Source organism: Cupressus sempervirens, chromosome 5 (genome assembly GCF_028749045.1).
Source record: "Cupressus sempervirens isolate cs-2001-9-10 chromosome 5, ASM2874904v1, whole genome shotgun sequence".
Classification (NCBI taxonomy): domain Eukaryota; kingdom Viridiplantae; phylum Streptophyta; class Pinopsida; order Cupressales; family Cupressaceae; genus Cupressus; species Cupressus sempervirens.
The window spans coordinates 434801932-434827916 of NC_143122.1; the positions used below are offsets into that span (position 1 = coordinate 434801932).

At 37.8% G+C, this 25985-nt stretch overlaps 1 protein-coding gene across 2 annotated transcripts in view; it reads left to right on the forward strand.

Annotated features, from left to right (window-relative positions):
• Positions 1–25985, forward strand: part of PDIL5-1 (PDI-like 5-1) — a 42492-nt gene that overhangs the window by 2482 nt on the left and 14025 nt on the right. Inside the window, exons 2-4 of one of the 2 annotated variants that reach the window (XR_016364738.1) lie at positions 9138–9196; positions 9369–9544; positions 12894–13277. Coding sequence is in view for 1 of the 2 variants with exons in the window: in XM_089831069.1 (XP_089687195.1) it covers positions 9138–9196; positions 9369–9544 (235 nt within the window). In the remaining variant the exon portion in view is untranslated. The remainder of the gene's footprint in view (positions 1–9137; positions 9197–9368; positions 9545–12893; positions 13278–25985) is intronic. The other variant, XM_089831069.1, reaches the window with a different exon arrangement.

Sequence of the window (25985 nt, forward strand, 5' to 3'; positions counted from 1 at the left end):
AAAATAAATTTCAGATTGGCTGCTTGTTACTTTGCTCCGCAAAACTTAAGTTCTATAAGAAGAGAAACTTGGACGGTGAAGACCCCTATGCATTACTGAAAAAAGACATTTTACAGTTCAGTACCATTGGAGATATAATGTTAGTGGGGGATTTCAATGCTAGGACAGCTAATAATCAATCCTTGCAGCTGATTGACAGTGAAAAAGTGACAAATAATTCTCTATGGCTGGAAGAAGGTAGTGATAGGCTCTAGAAGAGAGCCTCTGAGGATGGCAATGGGGGTGTTTCGCAATTTAGGTCTGAATTACTTGGTCTGTGCAATGTGTTTGGTATGGTTATTTGCAATGGGTTGGAAAGATGGCCAAAATAAGGGGGTATCACATGCAAGACGTATAATGGCCAAAGTGTGGTTGACTGTAATCTGTTCACAAAATCTTATAGCTAAAATGCTTGAGTTTAACATCGATGTTTGCCCCATAGAGATGAAGTCTGACCACATGCCTTTATGTTTTAAGATGAACTTCGTTTCACACAGCCCACACAATAAACATGATACTCACGTGCAAAAGGCAACTACCAACAAAGGCAAAATTCTTTTAACTCAAGAGAACAAAGTCATTTTCAGTGCAATGCTTGAACAACAACTTTGTGAAAGTTATAATCTTTTGGCTAGTAACAAGGTTAATGTGGAATGTGAACCGATCAATAGCAGCCAGCTGACCGTTATTATTCATAAGGCTTTAGATGCATGTAAAAGGTCAAACAACAAAGAGGACTACTAATACCTTTCCAACGAATCTTTGGTATGATGAGGAATGTAAGGCAGCAAAGAGATCTATGAAAGGGAAACAAACTAACAAAGAGATCAAAAAATGGTATACCAAACTTATTCACACCAAAAAAGTAGAGTATGTTACTGCAAGAAGGCAACAGTTAATATCCCTAGAAAAGCATGACCCCAAGAAGTTTTGGAAAGAATTACAGCAGGAGAGAACAAATAAATAACAACGTTACGGATGCACAATGTCTTGAGTATGTAAAGCTGCTATCGAGCACCTGCAAGAGGAGAACAATCCTCCTAATGTGAATATTTCGAAGGAAATCTTCACAGTTGATGATATCAAAATAGGGATAAAGAAATTGACAAGTGGTAAAGCAAGTGACATTGATGGGATGCAAGCTGAATTTATAAAATGGGGAGTGGAAATCCTTGCGTCTCATATAAAGGATATTTTCAATCGCGTTGCTTGCGAGGGTTTCCCATCAGATTGGACTACTAGTGTGGTTATCCCACTCTTTAAGAGCGGGGATATTAATAATCTATTGAATTACTGCACTATTATGGTTAACCCACTTCTCATAAAACTTTTTGGGAGCATGATAGAGTGTAGAATCAGAAATGGGCAGAAAGTGAAGGTAAAAGAGCAAGAGGGCAGGCAGGTTTTAGACCTAGACACTCCACCATTGATCATTGCATCACTCTTCGACACATAATAGAGAAAGTGTGGGACAATGAGGGGGAAGAAGCTTACTGCTGTTTTGTTCACTTCAAGAAAGCCTTTGACACGGTGCCTAGAGACAAGTAATGGAATAGAATGAAAGAATTAGGCATCCCAGATGAATATAGAGCAACAATGCATATATTATATGAGAAAGTTAGAGCTAAAATCAGAACTAGTGATGATATGTTTGAGTGTTTTGGGAGTGACATTGGTGATAAGCAAGGATGCCCTTCATCTCCTACCTTGCTTGGGCTGTACATCTATAATCTAGAAACTTGGTTAGATAATATAGAGGGGGAGGGTGTTTAGTTGGCAGGGTATGTGGTGAAGCTTATTTTGTATGCCGATGACTTTATTTTGAGAGCAAAAACGGCGCAAGGATTAAGAGATCATTTAGGGGCCTTAGAGAAATTTTGCCAGGAAGTTGGGATGTAGGTGAATATTTCCAAAACCTAAGTCATAAATTTCTCTCAAAGGAAAAAAGAAAAGCATACTACATTCCTTTTCGAAGGCAGTTTGCTAGAACTCGTGAAAGAGTACAAGTACCTTGGGATTGACTTTTATTATAAACTCAGCTGGGAAACTTGTAGAGCGAAAATGATTCGAGGGGGTTGGAAAGCTTCATTTTGGCTTCTGAATAGATGCAGGATAGCAAAACAATGGTATTGGAAAACCAAGAAGACTTTCTTTGGTTTGCTGGTCATGTCGGTGGTTCTTTATGGCTGTGAGGCAGCATGCTAAAATGTGGATGGAGGCAAATAGAGAGAATGCATAAACACTTAATCACAAGCAATCTCAATGTCAAATCTTCCGTTCCCTATAATTTTTTTTTTGTTGGAGGCCGACGCTTTTCCATTAGAGGCTTTAGCGATAATTCAGTTACTTTGCTACATAAAGAAGATTGAAAACATGCATGACAATCGTTGGCCGAGAATTGTGAAAGAAGAGGCTCTTAACCGTAGGAAGAAAACATGGATGAAGCAAAACATTAAATGGATGGATAAATGGAACATCAAGGTGCAGGGCGGGCATAAAAAAGTTTGTTAGAGAGAAGTTAAAAAGTGCCATGTGGAATAATAACATTGGTAGAAAAAAGGCTTATTACATTAGAGAATTCAACCCAACCACGGATAGTGGCAAGAAAGTGTATCATTGGGCTGCTATTAAAGGGAAGGCAAGGTTGTTATTGGCACGATTGAGGACGGGAGCCCATCACCTTAGGTGCGGTAGATGGAAGAGGCCCAAAGAGGTTTGGGAGGAGAGGATTTGCATGTTTTGTAGGATGGGAGCTATTGAAACAGAATGGCATTTTCTATTTGAGTGCACAACTTACGACAACATCCAAACCTATTATGATATCATCCTAAAGGAGGACAACATGCATAGCTTATTTGAAGTTGACAAGATCAAGCAAACTATGGGTTTTTTTGGTTAAGATCCATATTAGAAGATTGGCAATGGTAAGGAGTATGGAAATTGCTTAGTGTTGCATTCTTTTGGTCCCTTAGATTGCTGTGGTCTTGTGGACGTCATTAAAATCATTCATTCATTCATACACATACCCAAGGGAGAAAACTGCGTACTTGTGTACCCAAATCTGTTTCGTCTACCTATACCCCTATGCATATCTGGATCAATAACTTAGTCCCATAGTCAATTTCTTCTGTGTAATTGTAAAAGATCTTGTGAGTAGAACTGTCAAAATTCTGAGAGTGCAATATCACTTCTGTTTGAGAGGGTTATAGCAATTTGTTGCTACAATTGTCTTGATCCCTTATCTTCTTTAGTGTAAGATTTTATATCTATTTCACAATTTCGCAGGTACTCAGGAGCAGCTTACCTACTATAATGTGATCTCTTTTCAAGTCATGTAGGTTTGTACTAGTCACAGGTGTGATCCACACAATCCACAAATCAGTCAATAGTTCTGTTAAAAACAAGCTTATTCTAAAACTGAAAATTCTGTACAAGCAAGCATTTCCCAACTATCATAAGATGAACTATATTTCTTGAGACAGATAGTTGTGAAAGGCTCTACATATTATGAAATTACCCATGGCAAAATATTGATAGTGACGTTTGGTCTGGGAGTTAAGCTTGATGAGAGGCTAACTTAATCTCACATTTAAGGCTGGTCTGAAGGGAGACCCTAGGCGCATTGCAGATTCACCAACAGTCAAGGAGAACATGTCTTAGCCAATGATATGTTTTACATATCAAATGAATGGCAATCAACTTATCAATTATATCTACCAGTTTTGAGTTGAATAACCTAATTCAGAACTGACCACACACAGTCTAGCAGAATGTGAAGGAACAATTAATAAATCATGAAAACAAAATCGCAATATTGATTTTCTAATTATCATGAAAAAAATTCACAATATTGATTTTATAATTACGTTATTAATTCAAAATTATAGAAATTTGTGGATGTACCTTTACGAAGAATATAATTCAAACATTTATCACTAAGTTACCGATTCCGGAAGCAGATATGGGATGCGGGGATTTTTTTTTTGGATCCAGATGTGGGAGGAAATGTATATATATATATAGTATGACTATGATACTTAACCCTTTATCAAAATTCAAGATATTTCAAAATTCATATGATATATCAATATGTGCTTGTCCAACATTAGAGTTTAGTCTTAGACAATAAGTTCAAATAGGTCACGTTCAAGATTCCAAAAAAAAAAAAACTTAGTTAATGATTGAAGATTCATTCAACTAATATGCATCAAAGTTTGAATCATAGGGATTCGGAAGAAAGTCCACATTCTCATCAATTGCTGAAAGATCATTTGAACCAAACATGGTTCCACTTATGCTAGATGCACCATGTGCCACGCTATCATCATCACCATCTCCGACTGTAGTAAGTTCATGAAGTGTTGCATCCAAATCCACACACTCAGGGGTTACATCCCAAAGCTTTGTTGCCCCTTCCTTGTAATGATCGTTCTTACGTGACAAAAGACGCAAGTTGGTGTGGACAAAGACCAAGTCCTCAGCTTTCTTGGAGCCCAACTGGTTGCGCTTCACTGAATGGATAAAGGAGTATGTACTCCAATTCCTATAAACAACAAAAGAACTAGCAATCTAGATAGTTGTCACAAAACATACAAATGAAAAGCAAATTAATTTTAAAGAATGTGTGAAACACTAAATTCTAGAATACAAGTGTAAACATAAAACTTTAAAATAAATTTACAAATTTTAAATAGAAAACTTACTTGTGATAGAACCTTGATTGCAAGGGGTTGAAGATTCTTGAAATGTTGACCATACATGTACCACCATGCGATAGCTCCCATTCTATTTTAGTCCTTTAGTGCAAATGGAGAATGCCTTAACCCCGAAGCAAACAACCCAAATTCTTCCCACACTTTTTCATGCGTTTCTTCCAGTGGGAAGAGTCTTGTAAGAGCTTTGTGGCACCCCTTGGTAACCTCCTCATCCGCAAATGGTGCAACTCTACCCGACATACCAACTACCTCCTCACTATAGTATCTAGGAGATAAGGCATATGCAAGGAGGTGCAATGGGGTAGTCATCTTATTCCGATGATGGTGGATAATTGTTTGCACTTGTTTGCATAAGGCTCCGCTTTGTGTGGGGTGACTCTCATGTGCTTGTATAGAATGTTTTACCTTCTCAACCATGGTGTCCATGCCATCATGCACATCCCCAAGCAAGGTGTATCTATATTAGCAAAACGAAGCATAGTCATGATGGGTTCGGTAAAATCCAATACATATGCCACACGAGCCCACCAACTCTCATTCATGATCAAATCCCTAATCCTTTGTGCTCTTTCTAAATTTGAGATCTTTCATATGCCCCATTGATTACCGATGACCATTTGGTCCAATGCATCTTTTACCTTGAGGAGTCATTTCATAACAATTGTATGAGATGCAAAATGGGTCTCAGAAACCTAAGCATGTTAACAATATGTCAATTGACAATATAATTATAAATTTTAATTTTTAACTAAATTACAAATCCATGAAACTTAGTAATTTTAAAAAATCAATTTACCTTAAGCAACTCCAATTTGGAGTATGTTCTAAAAATGGATTGTGACATGTGGCAGTTTGTCACAAACATCTGTATGGCCTCCCCCTCTTGGTATATTTTCTTCACCCAATCTATTTGAGTGCCAATCCTCTGCATGATCAAGTTAAGGGAGTGAATAGTGCATGGGGTCCAAAAAATATGCTCATACTGACTCTCAACTAAAGCACTTGCACCCCTACAATTTTTGGCATTGCCTATGACTACCTATACCTCATTCTCACTACCCACCATCTCGATGACCTCTATGAGAATTCTAGAAATGAATTTGAAATCCTTGACTTGCCCCTCACAATCAACAACCTTCAAAAGCATTGCCCCTTTGGGGGAAATTGCAATCACATTAATCAGTGGCCGGTTTCTTGTATCCTTCCAACCATCTGAAATAATGGTTAGACCTGAAGTTTTCCAAGATTTTTTGATTGGTTGAAGGTCTTTCTCTATATGTGTCTTCTCTTGTTGCAATAGAGTCGTACACACCTTTTTATACCCTGGGTTTGTGTAGTCAGCTGGTGATTCTTTGATTGCTGCCACCATTTCCTTCCAATATGGCGATCTCACCAAGTTGAAAGGAAGCCCATTCGCATAGAGGCAACGTGCAATAGCTTCATCAACGCGGTCTCTTGCCTCCATTTTCAATGTGGTGTGCAATGGGCCTCTTTTGCGGGTTGAAATTCCCACTTCTTCCTCATCCTCTCCTAGCATAGGTACTTGCAAGAATGGGTGTTGGGAGGATGTAATTGGTTTAGCAGGTGCATGCATCTTGCTCTTTGAGGATGGACCTTGATAGTAGCTTTTTTTTGATCTATTGATCAATGCATCAACAACTTCTTGTTCTCTTACAAATGAAAGTATTTCTATACTAGTCATCCCAATACCATTTTTGCCTTTGCACATTCCATATCCTTTGCCAACAGGGCCCATAAAATGAAGCTTCACTCGGGAATATGAGCTATTGAAAGGTTTTCCTTTGTTACTTTGACAATAATTGCACTTCCAATAGTATGAGCCACCCCCTGCAACCTGTGATATTTGTGTTGTATGTCTCCACAAAGGAGATCCTATATCAGTTTTGAAATTATCAGTCCCTTCCTCTCCTTGGACCCCCACTGAACTTCGACTAGCACTACCACCGGTATCCATTCTTGCCTAGTTTTTTGCAACCTATTCTATAAGAAAATAAATAAATTTTAATTAGGTCCTAACAACTATGAACATTATGCATACAAGTGGAAAGAAGTGAGAAAAAACTACTAAAATAGATACCCAAACTTGCTTCTACATATCTTTCAAAAAAAAAAATTGAAAAAATTCTTCAAGAACTTGAAAAAAATTCATCAAAAACTTTAAAAAATTCATCAAAATACTCAAGAATGGGATTGATCACTTACCTTGAATGATTTAAACTCCTTTGAGAAAGCTATCTCTTGCTCTTCGATCAATCCTCTTTGAAAATGCTGAACTTGGCTTCACAATGACAATGCAAACTAGAGACCAAATGAGAAGTGGCTGTAGGTGCAAGCAAAGTTCCAAAATGAGTTGTGAATGCTTCAATATTCACCTTTAGGGTCGTTTTAGGGTTTCATAGCAAAAAAAAATCTAAAAAATGCAATTAAAACATGTGTTGAATGGGCAACTTAAGTGGTTTTTTTTTTGGGCCTTTTGGCCACTAGGCTTGCAAATGATCCTGAATGCGTCCGGAAGCCTTGTGGAAGCTGGCCGGAAGCCAGCCACAGGCTCTCGGATGCGTTTGGAAGCCAGCCAGCTTCCGTAGGGCTTCTAGATGCATCCGGGATCCGTCTGCTTCGGATGCGGAAGCCTGGCCCATGCAAGAAGAATCGGTATCCTAGATTTATCATTCTCTTGGTAGAGGAACATGTAGAGCTGTCTATGTGTAAGTGTGGCAAATTGTTGCTTATGGTAATGGAAAGTTTCTTCAATAGATAGAAAGCATACATTGAGGAAAAAAGGGGCTAGGGGCATTAGATTTCATGGTGTCCAAATGTTTCTTAGCCTCTCTCTTTATTCAATATTACAATCTTCTACAAGCTGCCATATATTGCTTCTTAACTCCTTGTTTATCCTCTCTATATTCTCTTTTCATATTTTCTCGTCTTATTTTACAACAGCATATGTAATGCCTCAACCATTACAATTCGTGTGGACTTGACTGTTGGTCACATAGTCTCGATTGTTATATGCATTTGACTGTTAGAAAAAGTCACATATGCAGTATCCTGCCAACACAATAGAATAAATTGCATATACCAACTAGATGAAGAATCTCAATAACACAAACCATGTATTCTTAATGGAATTGATAATGATTGTCATGGCTTTTTAACCTTTCTAGTGGTTCATATTAATGACCACCCTATGCCAAATGTATGGTAATCTGAATCATGTGGTTTGAAATCCAAGTCAGTCCAATCATCCACAGTATTAATCCTTTATGCCCCACATGGATGGATCAGTATGCTTTTCTCACATAATAAATCCAATCTCAAATAATGCACAGATGAACAAAATCTATTAGCACAGATGAACAAAATCTGTTAGCTTCTATCACTTTAAAAGGCATGCTGAAATGAAAATAGTGGACAAAATACATGAGATGGTAATGATTTTTATGTGAGGAAGTCTCATAGGTGGCTTATTGGGATACTAATAGAGCGGTAGAAGTGAGCTTTATCTGTTAATAGCTCGACAACCCTATGTTGGTGTGAAAGTGAATGCGAGGATTCTATTCAAAATGATAATGGTGTTTGTCTGGGAAAATAATGCTAAAATTATCCATAAAGAAAATGAAGGTAGGAGGTAATTGATATCCTGCACAAGCTCATATCAGTTGGACAGTATAGAATCCTTTTGCTGGAAGGATGGTTCCAATGCCTAGAGTTTCAATATTTCTACACCCAGAAAAAACCATATGCAGGAAACCATGAAATAAATTAATAAAACCTCTGTGTGGCAATTATAGGGTAGCTGATGATTTCTGTTGTCTATTTTTTTCTGGAGGAAGCCAATTAGGTGGCTTGAAGCATCAAACAAGAATGGTTTATAATTTCTTCGGATTGAAAGTCTTCTGTAACCTGTATGAATCATCTTGAAATATAGGGATTGTACTAAAGGACCTCTTGAATATAGTTTAAGAATCACAGGAGCTATAGGATTTGTAAATTCTATGCACTTGGCCTTTATCTCCAAAGTCCTAGAATTGTGCATACTTGATAGGTCCTGGTCCATCTATTTTTGATTTCCATAATTTCTTTGTCTTGTCAAGGTAAAAGAAATAATAAATGCAACCTCTGCAACCACAGGCTTAGGTAAAGAGAAAACAATTACCAATAATTTAGGATTACATTCAAACTATCCCCATTGAAATGGATCCTAGGTTATTGATCTGGCTAATATCATATAGGCGTAAACTTCTTTGGTCTAATTTGTCATGTAAAAATGGTGTACATCAGATCAAAATAATGGCAACTGATTTTGCCTTTTCCATTTATTCAGGGTCATGACGTAACACCTTTTATGACTTTCTGATTCAGGTAAAAGAGAAGGATACTCTCTGGTTTGTTCAGTTCTGTGTGCCATGGTGCAAACACTGGTATATTCTTAAAGCTTAAGCTTGTCAAATTAGTACGTCTTGATAGCATCCTTGCATCTTCTTGTAGAAATTTGCCAGTTTTTTTCAGTTTATTTCTATTTGCTGCAATTCCCTTATCTGACTTGAAGAACTCTAGATTTATTTCTTAATTTTAATGCTTTTCTATTTACAGCAAGAAGATAGATTCATTGTGGGATGAATTTGGAAAGGCTGTTGAAGGTGAGGACTCAGTGGAGATAGCACAGGTGGATTGCAGCACTAGTAAACCAGTCTGTTCAAAAGTTGAAATTCATTCATACCCTACATTTAAGTTATTTTACAATGGAGAAGAATATGAAAAGTACACAGGTATGTTATGACTTTAATTACTTCTGTGCAGTTAAAGCTGAATGCATGGAACTTTTTAGTTAATGGTTGTACTAGGTTAGGCACTTGAACATGACAAATAATGTTTACCAGAGCTAGAGTGTGGTTTTCTTTTTCTTTTTGGAAAACATGCATCTGAAAGAAGTTTTCAATAGATTCATAGATAGTTTATCATATTGTTAAGTAAAGTCTCTTCTGGTCTATTGCCAACATAAGCAATGAGGGTGAAAATTACTACATCAATACTTAGTCTGTCCAAAACTTTAGCAGTCCAACCTGTTCTAAAAACAGATAATTATTCTCAGTATAGGTTAGATCCTTTATCCATATAAAATGGCTCACATCTATGTCTAAAATGAAAAATATTCATTCAAAAAGTGAAGGGAGAACAATTTCTTAGATAGCTTGCTTGCATTTTCTTTTTGGTCTTCAGGTAGGATGCCTTTTCAGTCCTTTTAACCAGATTTGGCCTCCTTAATATGACTTTCACCATCTCATCAATTCTTATCCTGTTCTGCAGTTTTGGCTTCTTGAGTTCATCCATGGTTTAGAAGGGAGCAGCCTCCCAGTAGGAAACTTTATTACATGTTCTTAATTCTCATTTTAGCAGTTGTCTTAGGTTTTCTAAAGATTCTGTAGACACCTAAAAATGGCCTTATGAAATTGGGAAAATTCATTTATTTATTAAATAGGCAGTTATGTTTATGTAATTAATTCATTAGCTTCTTCGACTGTTATTTAAATAAATATCCCTATTTATATAAATAATTCACTAACCCTCCTATCCTAAAAATTAAATAATTCTTATTTGTTTAATTTATTCATTTGCCATTTCTTAAGTCTCCTATTTATGGAATAAACACCTTTGTTTATTTTATAAATTCATAACTACACTTCTTTTATATTTACTTTTAGTCAATCACTATCACTCACATGGATCAACTCTTAAATTTTAAGCCTGCACCACTTGTCGTGTGTCACTTCATTTGCCTCTTATGACTAAAGTCAACAGCTTTCCTACCTACTACTCAGTCCTAGCCACTAATTTTTCTAATGTCTCTTAATCTCCTTCACTCCTACGAAAACCCTACCTTAGCTTCAATCCTGTTCAATCTCCTAGCACCTCTTAATCTCAAATGTTGATTTTCATGAGGCTTCTATAAAAGACATTTTTTTGTCTTCTGCCATCTTATGCCATCTTGGAGACCTAATGCATTTGTGATTTTAAGCTATCTTGTAGGCGTGTGATCTTGAGACCTTGGAGATATTGCCCTTGCATATTAGCATCTTTGAGAGTTCATTTGCTATTCCATCATCATTATATTGCCATACTTGCATCATCTTCATTATCAATCAACCATCCCCGTTCTCCATAAGCTCTTGTGCTTTGTGCTACAAAACTGAAAGCACTTACATTTTATCAACACAAGAGTTTAGAAGATATAGGACAAGGGAGTTAAGAGTTTCATGAATGTATTGGTGTTGTTTGATGTTTATCTAACGTGTTTTATGCTTGTTTGAAGAAGTTGTCTTGATATGATGATTGAATACATTATGATTTCTTTCTTATGAATGGGCTAGAATAGGTCTCCACATGTTATTAGATTGTCAATTTCAATTGTTGTCAGATTTCATTATCAGGTTCCGTCCTCGAGGATCTTTATGTTGGCCCTTCATAGTTAAAATTGACTTTGGGATCCTGGAGCTTAAGTGCTTTCCTGGCAGTATGATTGAAAGGGTTTTCTTTTGAACTAGCTTAGCTTCCAAAGCTAGGTTTATTTCTTTATTAATCTTGATACTAATGTCTCTCCGGTCCTTAGATAGACACACTTTACTAACTTACCTATGGGATTTTCTACCTATCCTCAGTTCCATTTTGTATGGTTTTTTCTGGGTCTTCTAGAATGACTCTCACTTTAGAGCTCATTGGAAGCTCAAACATCACATAAGAGCTTTGCTATTGGATTCCATCAGCTAGCTATGGCCACTTCCCTTTTCAACTTCCAAGTTTCCTCACTATTCCGTCTATCAAATTATTTCATAAGAGATGAGTGTTCTTTCCTCCAAACAGTGGGATGCTAAGGTTAGTATTATGGAGCTTCCTAAGGTTGATGTACAAAATCCTGCAACTGGTAGCTCATATGTTTTTGCTGGCATTGAAGAAAGATTCTTGATCTTAGCTTTTTGACCTTTTATCCCGAGGCTCTATTATAAATCGATAAGATCCCTTATTTTGTCGAGCTTCTTGAACTTGAGTTTTTTCAGCTAGACAAGTATTCTACAAATCGCTAATGGGAGGTTTGCTGTAGTTCAACAGTCACTGCATCCTCTCAGATTTCTTTAGTCTTAGAGGCATCCATTAACTACCTGATGTTTTGCCAATAAACAGTGAATAGATATGGTGAGATATGGTGAGATTTAGTCTTCTCTTTTCAATTGACATGAGGGATTAAAGAAATCAACTGGTTCACATTCATTTGATAAAGGATTCTGATGTCCCCACCTATTTTGTCTTGAAATTTGCCCCCAAAAATTATACTAGTAACAAGTTAGGGTTAGGGTTGTGTTGTGAGGTTTTCACACCATCGCCCCAAAATTTTTGGGGACCCCCTTTTTTCTAATCGCCTTGGCAAATTTTTGGATTGTCCAACAATTTTGAGTTTTGAAAATTTTGAGCCTTGGACACTTTTAGGCCAGTGGGAGAAAGGTTAGATTTATTTTCACCCAGTTTCAACTTGATTTTCCAGAGCTATCAATTTTGTCCTTAGGCCAAATAATTTTCTAATTTAATTTCAACTTGGCAGGATAAAGTTGTGAATTTTGTACTTAGACGTTTTCTTCTGAAAATTTGGTCTTAACTCTGTAAATTTGGATAATTCTCAAAAGAGAAATTTTAATTACAGTTAAGTTTTTGGAAAATCTCAAATTTTTCTTTGGTGAAAATTTTTAATTTTGTTGAAATGGGGAAAAGTGTTAATTTTTTAATTTTTAGCTTGGCAAAATTGATTTGATAGGAAATTGCAAAAATTGACTTTAATTGGATTAATTTGCCTTGAAAACTTTTAAGTTTTTAATGAATTTAGTAATTTAATATTGAAAAAATGGCTTTTGGTTAGCCAACATCCAAATTTAATGACGTATTAATTACTAAACCCTCATTAAATGGAAATATTTAACACCCTCAAGGCTATTTAATTTCGTTTTGCAATTGGAGCTAATTGGTAAATTTAAAAGTGCAATTTTCTTTTGGCAAAATTAATTTTTTTTGAGCTAAGTATTTAATTGTGGGCCTTAACTTGAATTTGATTTTTGTTTTTTTGTTTTCTCCTAGACCATGTAGGCCAGCTTTATGGAGAATTCACAAATCATTTCTTCGTCTCCATGTGGGTGAATTTTGTGGAGGAGCAGATTTTTTCCAGACTTGGGCGAATTTTGTGGAAGCGAATTTAGTGGAAGGCAGTTTTTTGCATGCTTGGGCGATTTTTGCTTGCATTTCTCCATTTTCAGACCTTGGCGATTTTTCTTGTGGGCAGATTTTTGCAGATTTTGGTGGTTTTCTCCTCCATTTGTGAGCTGCGATTTGTGCCTTAGGTAGCATTTTGGGCGGATTTCAGACTTCATGCATGGGCGAATTTGAGACAAAGGCAAAATCTTCCATTTTTGGCATTTTATTGAGACAGATCTGATTCTGATTTTTGAGCAATTCATGGTGAAGGTCTGATTTTTTTTCTACTTAGGACTTCATTTTTATACCAGATTTTGGCAATTTTGTTGGGAGAAGAGATACATATGAAAGTTTGATTTTTGCATAGAAGGCAAGTGTTGGATAGTTTTAGGAGTGTAAATTTCTATTTGCAAAGGGATTTGAACTACTTGAAAGTCATATCCTAGGTTCCGAAAAGTCGCTGTAAGTTTATCGGTTAAGGTGAATTTTCATCATTTAGAGTTGCAAGGAGTGCTTAAGCTAACATCCATCTTTCGTTCTGAGTCTAAGAATTGCTCCGCTTGGTTCTTCTTGCCTTTTGGTCCACCACTCTACCATCCCGTAATAGGGTGATGAGCATGGAGGATGATAGTGCAAGTAAGAATCCCAAGCGGGCGAACACTAAGAAAGACAAAGAGGATATGATGCCCAATACTTCCTTCTTCTCGAAAATGAAGAGAATAACTGACACCAATATTTGTACAGTGGACATGATACGGATGAGGGATAGACTGAAGGAAGGACAATCCCCCTTGGCAAAAAGGATTTACAAGAGTGGAATTGTACTCACAGCGGCCTTTCCTCCCACATTGCCCTGTCCAGAATTGATTATGGAATGTGCATTCAAATTTGATCTAAACAGTAATTCCATCATTTTTTATGAAGGGAAGAGAGTGTTGGCCAGCATTGGCGAACAAGCGATTGAAGAAACATTTAACATTCCCCAGTACAAGGGCATGACGATTGTAATGATGGATCAAGCAACTAAGTCATTTCAAGATAACCAAGGAGCCTATTACATGCATCTAAAGCAGAATTGGATACGTGAGGGAAGGAAAGGAGTTAACAGATCATTGAGGCTTACAATGGCAGATTTCAAACCAGAATATGGTGATCTCGTTGTTCTACTCAGTCGGATCATGGGCCCAGCTCAAGGGTTGAGATCTGAAAACTGGATGTACTTCTTCATTGATGAGATTGAGAAAGGAAAAAGAAGGTTTGATTGGGCCAAGATCATAAGCGAGAACTTAGAATTGCAACTCAGAACCGTGGAAAACCAAAGGCAATTCTACCTGAGCTCCTATTTGTTCTACCTAATTGCTAGATTGTACAAAAGTCAGTGGAACTCAAGGCGAAGCACACACCTTGTCCTCCTATGGGAGAAGTTAATGAAAGGCTAGCTAAGTTCATTGCCTTAGCTAAGAAGATGAAAGAAAAGGGAAGAGTTATATTAAAAGATCATTTGATGTAAGCCCAAGTGGCAATTTCCCTTTCTTCTAGAATAGGACAAGTGTCTATTTCTGATTGGCCACCATTTTGGTGCCTTCTCATTGGTTGCCACTTTTTGCACTTTTTTCATTGGTCCATTGATGAGGTGGCAACTTCTCATTGGCCGATGGGGTGGCAACCCTAATTAGGGTTTTGAGGATCCAATCTGGATCGTTGATCTTGTTTTGATCTCCACCGTCCGTTGTATTTCTAGCCCCTATAAAAGGCCATTTGCTCTCATTTGTAAAGGGTTGGAGAAATTGTTGCGAAGATAATACCAAAATGCTCTCTTTTTCATTGTTGCGATTGGCATGTTGATTAAGAACATTGGGTGTTATTGCATGTTTTCTACTTCCACTTAGTTAGATTTCATTTCAAATTGTTTAAGTTGTTCAAGTGAAAGTAAAGTAGATGGATAGTTGTATGGTAGCATTGATAAATGTTTGATAGAGATCAATACTAGGCCACTAGCATCCTAGCGGCTGGTTGGGAAACTTTGTGTGGTAAATTAGTTTATTTTTCCTTAGAATCATTGCACCTGTGGAAGTGAGGCCCCTAGTCAGCTCTCATTAGGTTCGATCCACGTCCGTTCGCTAACCTTCCATTCATAGGAGTAGGAGTAGAATAGTGAGTAGCTGGGTAGTTGAAGTTTAGAGAGGAGAAAGTTAGAGTAGATCAAGTGATAGAACTCATCCATTCACCTCCCACGATCATCGCTTTCCCATCAACATCATCATTGGCAGACACACCCTCCATCATCACGACCATCAACATTATCTGCTTCCACACATTTCACAAACCGAGCCACCATCACCTTCATCCCACCAAAGTCCACGTCATCCTCGAATGAATAGCGTAAGGCCGCCTATGTGATTACCAACAAATCACATCGATAAAACTGAGCGAGTACCCAACGGTGTAAGGAACATTGGAGTTATACTCGTGTCTCATGAGCATTAACTTTTCAAGAGAGGAGTTGTATGTTTGATATCCCATATCGAATATTCAAATCCTCATATGTTATGTAAGTGATACAAAACTCGCATCAACAGGTTGCATCTCACCAAATAAATATTTCTTCAGATAGTGCGATCTCTGGCTTGAATCCGGCAATCACAACATAAGGGATGGAGTATGGATGGGGAAAGCAGATGCAGGCACTAGGAGTGAAATTATTTAATATTGGATCTGTGCTTCTTATCCTTTGTATGTGGGGAATTGTACTAAGTTTTTGGTCTGTGCAGTCCTACCACATCAACATTCACTAAAGAAAGGTGGTAGAATCACTGAGATTTGAATAGTGTAATATCAGCCTAAGGAGGCTATTATTGGACTCACATTCTTGTTTAATGAATGAATTAGGTTGTAACTAAAGGCTGATGCTGAAATCAAATTGTGGGCCCTTGTGGGAGTAGTCATTGATGTAATTTTACATTGTGTAGCAATGAATGAATAATTTAGTTCATTTTCATATTGTTTTGTGATTATTGAATTCCATTGTGCATGATTGAAGAGTGTTTGGTTGCATCGTTGGATAGTTCTTAACTAAATCCGTCGTTTATGTAATGTCCCCATTTGTTGCCAACATCAAAATTTCAAGGATTAGCCTAATATTGGATCCTCGTAGGCTAGTGAGGATGGTTAAGGGGTCTTCTGAGGATTGATTCATCTCCAACATTCAACAATTTATGGATTTGGCCTTTGTTTGATATCATTTGGACTCATTTGCCATACTTACTATGTATAGTAAGTCAGGAGTAATAGAGATGGATCCTTTCTATTTTTAGAAAGTGTATTTGGTCACATGGGGAGTTATGAGGAGAGATTCCTATTTCAGACGGCATGACAACCAGACAAGTATCTCGAGAGATATTAAAGTTCAAGTGACTTAAGTGATCTATTTAAATATTTTAATGTTATTATAAAGTTATAAAGTAACTTAAGTGACTAGAAGACAAAATTAGCGTTTAATCCCACATTGCCTAGTTGTTTGTGTCTTCCCTCATATTGAGGTTATTAAAGCGTGGAGCTACATTGGGATTGATACCATGAATATATGTTATTTTGCAAAATCCTAAAGGTTGCTCGAATGTGATTGGATATTTCCCAAGGATGAAACCCCTTAAGGAAAATAGTGAGGCTGGACGCAAACCTAACATTCACATTGTATTTTTAGAACTGAGAGTGAACTGATGCGTTGATCTTCAGGAGGTTATAGCTCCATGACAGATAGGAGGAAAGAGGATTGAAGTCCGTATAGACTATTAGCACGCATAGGTCTGGTCTGATAGTTTGGTGCTTGGACGACATTCAAGGTTAGTAGATATCCAAAGCCAAGGGAGGTGAGTTTAATGTGGCTGAGAAACCTGCATACTGAGCTTACTGGAAGTCCGGTCACCTTCAGCAGTGCATATTACAGTCAGCAGTTATATACCATAATCCACAGGGAGCATAAGGGACGACAAGGTTAGCGACTAGTATATTGGTTATGACATCTACATTTGCACTTACAGAGGGGTTAGGGGCTATAGACATCACGCTAAGTCTAATACCAGTAAATCAGGATGAGTGTTGGAGTGATTGGGAGTTGATAGTTCCAGAATCGTAGCCATTGGAGGCATGCCGTAGACCACAGTGCAAGCTTCCAGCTATATACGACTAGACTAGGTTCCATTTATCATTCATTTTGTTTACAAACTTGTGTTAGTGGTCTAAACATAAGTAGTATTTTGAAATGCATGCAATTATTATTTCTCTATGATCCCAGAATCATTGTATAAGGTTTGCTATGGTGGTGAATAGTATAAATCAGCACTGTTATTCCCTTAGTTTTTCACATTGTTTGCAAAGTCTATTAGTCATATTGCTGTATTTCCTAGAGTTGGATTTATTACCGCAGTATCAACTTAAAGACCCAAGAATTCATGCCAATTGTTTGACAAAATGCCTTTAGTCCAAACTTGATTTTCTATGACCAGAATAGACTCGGTTTATTACAATGGTATCAGAGCCATAAGACTTGCCATCTTGTGGGAAATATTATCACGTAACAGGTTGGGTTAAACAGGAAAAATGATAGTTAGACATGAGGAGGAAACCTTATAAATTTAGTCACTTCCAACTTGAGCAGTTAGAATCTTCAGAACAAATCGACATAGAGGATAGTTATTCAGTGGATGAGGATTTAACTTTTGGAACAGGCTAAACAGGTTGAAGAGATTGAATAGGCTGAACAGGCAAACAACATTCAAATAACTCATAATGAGACTGAACAGGATTTAGAAGTAAGGCAAATATTGCGGGCTATTAGAGATGGGCAGAACAATATAGCCACTGTACTTCAGCAGCTTATAGGTGCTATGCAGCAGTTAGCTCCGCCTCATAGGGCAGCCCCGAGTCATCACAGTGGAGGTGGTAGTGTGGCAGGATCACCTTGAGCTGCTAGGCCCCCCATACGGAGCATTGACAGACCTTTGATGCTCGTTTTTAATGCAGAGGAAGAGGGAGCACCACCCGCAACACCAAACTTATTACTAGATAATGTTATGGCAATGTACGATGAATGGGATTTATTCCTTGATCCGATTAAGCAAAATTTGTCCTTTGTAATTTTGTTCAATACTTAAATAAAAAAAGAGAGAGTTTGTCAGATCCAGAGACGATTGAGAGGAGAACGAGGTATATGGTTTCTGCCTTTAGAAGGTCAACATCGAGATTGTAGAGAAGGAAGCTTGAGTTTTCCCCGACAGGTGTCTATGATGCAGATGTACCTGTATTTAGTACGACACCTGCTAGTCCTATCTGTAGTGTTGATGATGGACCCATTTCACAAAGATCAGTAGATGTGTTAGTACCCTTGGTGGATAGTGACACCAAACTTCAGCACGTTGAGGCCCCTAGAGTTGTTGCAGTTAATGCAGAGATAGTTGATGCAGTTGTTACTATTGATATTTCAGGCTCTCTTGAGGATGGAATTATTATTGGAGATTTGTATGGGAGTTGTCATAGTGTTGCTCTAGTGCAGGAGGCAGTTGCTTCCTCAGGTGGGACCGATGCATGTATGGAGTCACCTAGCTGTGATGCCAATGATTTGGGTGCTACAGCGGAGTCAGTAGATGTGGATTCATGCTCTAGCATTATTGATTCACATCTTGGCATAGAGTCGTGTGTGCAGAGTCATGTGACGATAGTTTAGGCTCTATTAGGTGATAGGGATGCAGACAGTATGGACACCTTTGGTGATTTGTTTATGAGTTGCATCGGGTATGATACCCCTTGTCAGATATTGGGTGATGACTCTGATGAGGTTTTGAATGAGTCCCAGGATCTTACTATTGAGGTGGAAGATGAGACATGTGGGGATATTGAGATTGTGAGGGCTTCTATTTCTTCGGAGGAGTTGTTTGAGGTACATGGTAGTTGTATCTTGGATGCAGAGTTATACAAGGACGATAGTACATGTATGAGTGATCTTGTGGTGGACAGTTTTGATTCAGTTTCCTATCATAGTGCAGTTAGTGAGACACAAAGCTTGCATAGGAGTCAGGGGTTACAAAGGCATCATCTGACTTATCAGCCGAAGGTGAGTGATAGTGACATTTCTTCATCTCTTGATCATTATGATGCTATTCGGCATATGCTAGCTACATTTGGTTGGGGTGCCCTTGTGTCAGATGAGCATGGTGATAGTAGTCTTTCCCTAGCAGAGGTTAATGTGGTTCGAGAGGCTGTTAGGATCTTGATGCATAGTTACTCTCAGTTAGTTGATGACAGAGATTACCTTTTGGAGTGGGGTAGCACCTGCTATGAGACGTTAGGGAAAGAGGAGAAAGGTGGTTGAGCTCACTCGGGAGCTTGAGGTGACAGTGAACTCTCTTTAGTATACTTAGTTGGCTCTTTAGGAGTCACAATCACAGTTGGGTGAGGTTACCATGGAGTTAGAACGGGTATAGTCAACACCAGTCGCAGACCTTGTTCAGTTACATATTGTAGTTGGTGGTGAGTTTGCTTCTACGGTTGAGGATGAGGGATGTGATGATGTGGCGAACACATTCGTCTAGGATATGAGTGTAGTATGTACAGAGGAGGCGAGAGCATCAGTGGAGACGGGTTCTCATGGTGATTTGCTTCCTTCTATTGAAAGTGAATCTATTTCTTCTTTTCATACAACTGATAGCATTGGACAGTTGGCATTGTTATATTTTCAGAAAGATTAGTTGTAGATTGCAGGGGAGCAAATTGATGCTTCCACATATAATTTCTACTGTACTGAGTCATTCATGGAGTATTTGCTTGAGAGCTCGGATTTGCAGGAGGTTTCATATAGTATATCCGAGGGCGCTCTCATTTGGGGCCCTCGTGCTATTTGACGATTGGTGAGGAAGATTGTAGAGATCTTGGCTACAATGCTTCCCTATAGGGATTTTGTGGTTGGGCTTGTTGAGAGGGTTGCCCAGGATCCTGCCTGACCAATAGTTCAAAGTCAGAGATTGGAAGCATCTTCTGATTTCCAGTTTGATGATGATGAGCCCTTGACAGAGATTGGGAGTTTTTATCGGCATTACACCGTGAGGAGTGCTCATCCCTTTTCTTTTGACCCTAAGGTAGAGGATTTGGTTTTCAATGTTATGGATGGTGACAAAAGGTTTGGAATTCATTGCACCCACAGAGGCATACTTCTACGCTAATGGAGGGAGATTCTGAGATACAGGGTATTATGAAACAGTTAAATGTGCTAGTGAATGAGATGAATCAAAATCGCAAACGGATAACCCAACTAATTTTAAAGCCAAGATTTGAGTAGAGAATGATATCACTTTTTCTAAGAGCGGAAGGTGATGATACAGTTGCGGCTTCAGATTTGTGGGACATTTCCTATGAGACACTGCATGAGTCGGGCACAATTGAGGTAGAATGTGATGAGGATTTATGTCAGGTTAAGTCAGAGGATGCAGTTGTTGGCATGAGCTCTCCGAATCATGTATTTGATGGTGATGCAGCGATAGTGGGAGTAGAAGTATGCAAGGATACTGTCATATTTGCAACCACTTCTGTGTCGGTTGAGCCATTCAATGAGGAGTTTAGCAGTATGCAAGCAGTTGTATATGTGTGCTGTAATGATAGTACACTTGTTATTGTTGATGAGGTGAGTGATGTAGTGATAGTGTCATGTTATACTATCGATCAGCAAAGTGTTGATGTTCACTTCATGAATAGTCCTACATTTGACATGGATGCAACATTGTCTTATGATAATCCGTTGTTTGAGGTTGATATTGATTACTCACCTGAGTGGAGTTGGGCTTAGTTTTCACCATTTGTAAAGATTTAGTTTTGTGTTGAGGCAGTTAGTAATGTTCTTGTGTCCACATATTTTGACGTGGCTACACCCATGGTTGATACAGTTGGCATGAGTGCATATGGTTCTCCTGTAGCTACGTCTCTTCAAGGGATTATTGATTAGGATTCCAATCCAATTTATATTATATGGGTAAGAACCAGGATGAAGATATTCCTTGTGGGGGATTCTTCTAGTGATATTCTAACTTCTACATCATTAGCACACATTTTGAGTGCTATACTGCAGGTTATGTTGTTGGTCCTCATGATGTTAGTGGTATGCAGTTGGTTCAATATTAACAGGGGTGTCACGTACTACTTCATTTGGGATCCAGGTGGAGGTTGGAGTTCGCTGTGATTGCTCGATTGCTTGAGGGCAAGCAATCTCAGGAAGGGAGGACTGTAATGTCCCCATTTGTTGCTAGCATCAGAATTATAAGGATTAGCCTAATATTGGATCCTTGTAGGCTAATGAGAATGGTTAAAGGGTCTTCTGAGGATTGATTCATCTCCAACATTCAGCGATTTATGCATTTGGCCTTTGTTCGATATCATTTGGACTCCATTTGCCATACTTACTATGTATAGTAAGTCAAGAGTAATAGAGATGGAGCCTTTCTATTTTTAGAAAGTGTATTTGGTCACATGGGGAGTTATGAGGAGAGATTCCTATTTCAGATGGCATGGCAATCAAACAAGTATTTCAAGAGATATTAAAGTTCAAGTGACTTAAGTGATCTATTTAAATATTTGAATGTTATTATAAAGTTATAAAGTAACTTAAGTGACTAAAAGACGAAATTGGCTTTTAATCTCATATTGCCTAGTCGTTTGTGTCTTCCCTCATATCGAGGTTATAAAAGCGTGGAGCTACATTGGGATTGACATCACGAATATATGTTATTTTACAAAATCCTAAAGGTTGCTTGAATGTGACTGGATATTTCCTAAGGATGAAAATCCTTAAGGAAAATAGTGAGGCTGGACGCAAACTCGGCACTCACATTGTATTTTCAGAACTGAGAGTGAACTGATGCGTTGATCTTCAGGAGGTTATAGCTCCACGGCAGATAGGAGGAAAGAGGATTGAAGTCCGTTCAGACTATTGGCACGCACAGGTCTGGTCTGACAGTTTGGTGCCTGGATGACATTCAAGGTTAGTAGATATCCAGAGCCGAGGGAGGTGAGTTTGACGTGGCTGAGAAACCTGTATACCGAGCTTACTGGAAGTCGGGTCACCGTCAGCAGTGCATATTACAGTCGGTGTTTATACACCATAATCCGCAGGGAGCATAAGGGACGGCAGGGTTAGCAGCCAGTATATTGGTTACAGCATCTACATCTGTACTTACAGAGGGGTCACGGGCTATAGACATCACGCTATGTCTGATAACAGTAAATCAGGATGAGTGTTGGAGTGATGGGAGTTGACAGTCCCAGAACCGTAGCCATTGGAGGCATGCCATAGACCACAGTGCAGACTTCCAGCTATATATGACTAGACCAGGTTCCATTTATCATTCGTTGTGTTTACGAACTTTTGTTAGTGGTGTAAACATAAGTAGTACGTTGAAATGCATTCAGTTATTATTCCTCTATGATTCTGGATAGATACATCATTGTATAAGGTCTGCTGTAGTGGTAAATAGTATGAATCAGCATTGTTATGCCCTGAGTTTTTCACATTGTTTGCAAAGTCTATTAGTCATATTACTGTATTTCCTAGAGTTGGATTTATTACCACAGTATCAACTTAAAGACCAAGGAATTCATGGCAACTGTTTGACAAATTGCCTTTAGTCCAAACTTGATTTTCTTTAACCAGAACAGGCTCGGTTTATTACAGTTTATTACTGCATCAAAAATTTGGATAGGAGAAAGGCTCATAGAGCTAAGCTGTTTAGTTTTGTTGCCACACAATGGTCTGAGGTCGTTCCGAAAGGCATTGCTTTACGAGACTAAGTATACATACATTTATAACTTCCCAAGTTGTATATGGGCATGCTTTATCATGTAAAATAGCAAATTCCTGAGCAACTTTAATGGTTTCAATGTCTTTGTTGAGAAGTAGTTGGGGATTTAGATCAAGTGAATTCACATAGAAAAGAGGAAATATGCAAATAACACCTTTAGATACTTTGGGAGATTGCTGCTACAAGCTACCAGAAATTAAGAGTAACTCATTGAAGTGTGGTGATTACTTGTATTGTTTTCCGAGTTTGAATGGTTTCTTGTTCCTTAATATATTAGATTTACTTTGAAGTTGTAAAATGAATGAGATTGATAATTTTATTTTGGTGAAATCATTTGCTCATACCTTTTGCAATTGGATGATTTCTATATGTAGTGTAAGGGTGGTCTGAGCCTTTAATGTGAACGCTTAACTTCAGTCATCAAATGTGCATTGTTCTTATGATGGTGTTTATTTGAAATTTATGGTATGAAAATTGCTTGCACAATGTTTGAAGATTGCACCTCCTTTATGTAGTTGTTTCAGCAAAGCAAATTGTGGTAGATTTCACTTGAGCAGTTGTTAGCTTTCAAGATCTTGGGATTAGAATCGGATCACTCAACCCTTATTACGTTTACTTTCAGTACATATTGTGAAACACTTTGAAATACTTTTTATTACCAAATTATTTGAACAGTTCTCAAAACCGAAACTGCAGAGTTTTCTTGAAAGAAATAACGCAAGTCCCCTTGGATTACTAGCACACATCAAGCCAAATGAGCTCATATCCATTACAAAATTGCATGTTCGCAGTAGGAACTTTGGAGTCACCTCAATAATCTTTGCAATCTTAGCACACAAGGGATCTTTGTTCAAGAGAGGAGAGGGTTTTGTGTTGGTGTGGTCATAAAGCACCGATCAACAACACTTACAATTCATGGTATTTAGATGCAGCACATAGTTGCATACATTCCATAGTAGGATTACGTTGGAGAGATGAAGAACCACACATCTTGATAGATTGCCAATTTGATGAACCAAATCAAAACAGAGGCCTTGGGTTTTGTGCTGAGGCCATCAACTGTGTGATTGAATTCAGAGATGTACTACTTATCAAGTGGAGCACAATGTCACCCTAAAGAAGTTTGGAGTAAAGATAAGTCAAATTCTTCCCACTTTTTTGTCTTTGGCTATGAAACTTGGTTGTTTATCTTTGATGAAAATTTCAAGCTCATGGAGGAGAGGCAACCTTGTGTTCTAGCTAGCTATTATGAAGACGTAAAGATCTTTTGGTGTTTTGTTCAAAGCACCCAAGAAGTACTTTCGAGGCTTCATGTTCAAGTTGAATAATATTCATCAGCTTGTGAGTAACCATCTTCAATTTCTTCTCGTTCATCGTTTATTTCTTCTTTTCGACCTGCTGCTTCTCATGATGATGATGACTTTTTGGATGATGTAAGCAAGGGGATTCAATAAGTTGCAATTGCACCTCTTTTTGCACAAAGAATTATAACTATGTGGTGGTAAGAAGGCAGTATGCTAGTGTGGACACCCAAAATTGACAATTTCCATTTGATGCATAATATTCTTTCTGGGATAGATTGTGTAGACAATTTTTTATCACCAGTGTTTCAGATCATACTACATGATCCATCCTCAGGGTGCAGGAGAGCAAAGGAACATGAAAAATGTAGGTTGCAGACTGAGGCAAGTGTAAAAAAAGGAGAAAGGAGGGAGAGAGCGGGAAGACATAGAGACCAAGGAACCAAGGAAGACAAAACGACCAAGAGCAAAAAGAATTAAAAAATTAGACAAACTAGAAGCTACCTAATAAAGCCAAAAGGAACAGAAAATTGAGAAGGGAAACTCAACCACAACAAGATAAATAAATAAATACATACACCTAAATAAATATACAAAATTATACATCATACATGTATATAAAAATTAAGCAAGTATAAATAAATAAATAAGTAAACTTATATATATATATATATATATATACATATATATATGTGCGTGTGTGTATGCATACTCACACACACACACACACACACACATACATATACATACAAATGAGTAAGCGAAAAAAAGAAAGGAATTAAAATAAACGAAGAAATAAGACAGAAGAATTGATATATGAGAAAGTAATATTACATATGTCCAATCCACCAAATAAGAACAAAAAGTTAAAGGACCAAAGAGATAACTATCTATACTGAGGAAAACAATAATAAATGAAAGCAAAGGGAAGGAAAATGAAAAATAAACCAAATATATTTTCATCTACTCCCTCTATCCCATTAATTAAATAATTCGTAATAATTTAATTAATTATCGATTTATTTTCTTTTTCTTAGTCAGCCTCCCTAGGTAATTAATTCAATCAATATACCTATCAAACTATACTGCTTAGTCCATTTTGCCTATTAAATTGAATAAATTCTATGTTTATTTAATTGAATTCATTTATTACCCTTCCCACCAAATTTCCTTACTCCAGGTGTCCCATCCTCTGACATTTCTCACTTGTGTTCTAATTCTGTTCTTAATCTGCTTAATCATGATCTAATCATTTGCTCATGAAGGGATCAACCTTTGCCATAAATGGCCTCCCAATATTCCCCAATCAGCCTTAGGCTTCCTTCTTTTCGGAGGTACTGCATGTGTCCCCTCATATCTCGCAATCAAAGAATAGAAAATTTATTTATTCCCATTCTTCCTTCACTTGGACTATGGGGACAAGAAATGCCTTTATGGCAAGTTCTTGACCATTCTCCAAGTGTATCATTCCCAACCACCACCTTCCTCATGTCCTCTCCCAGGTTGCCACTTGGCAATCTCTCATGGTTTTAGTAGAGAACCAATTGATCCTCCATTGATCTCATGCAATCAATCTTTACCCTTCAATCCATGTAACTCTATTCATACTCCCACATCCATTTTTCATCATTGCATGTATCTTCTGAATCTAAGAGGACCAATATGTTGCAAATATTATTGTCAGCACACATTGAATCTGACATTGCTGGGCTTATCTACACGTCAAGGAGGTCATCATACCTTTGGTGTCGATGGATTTGGTGATGGTTTGACCCCCTTTTTGTGAAATCTCGATTGTCGTGTTTTATTTGTTTTTGAGTTGATTTTATGTTATTTCA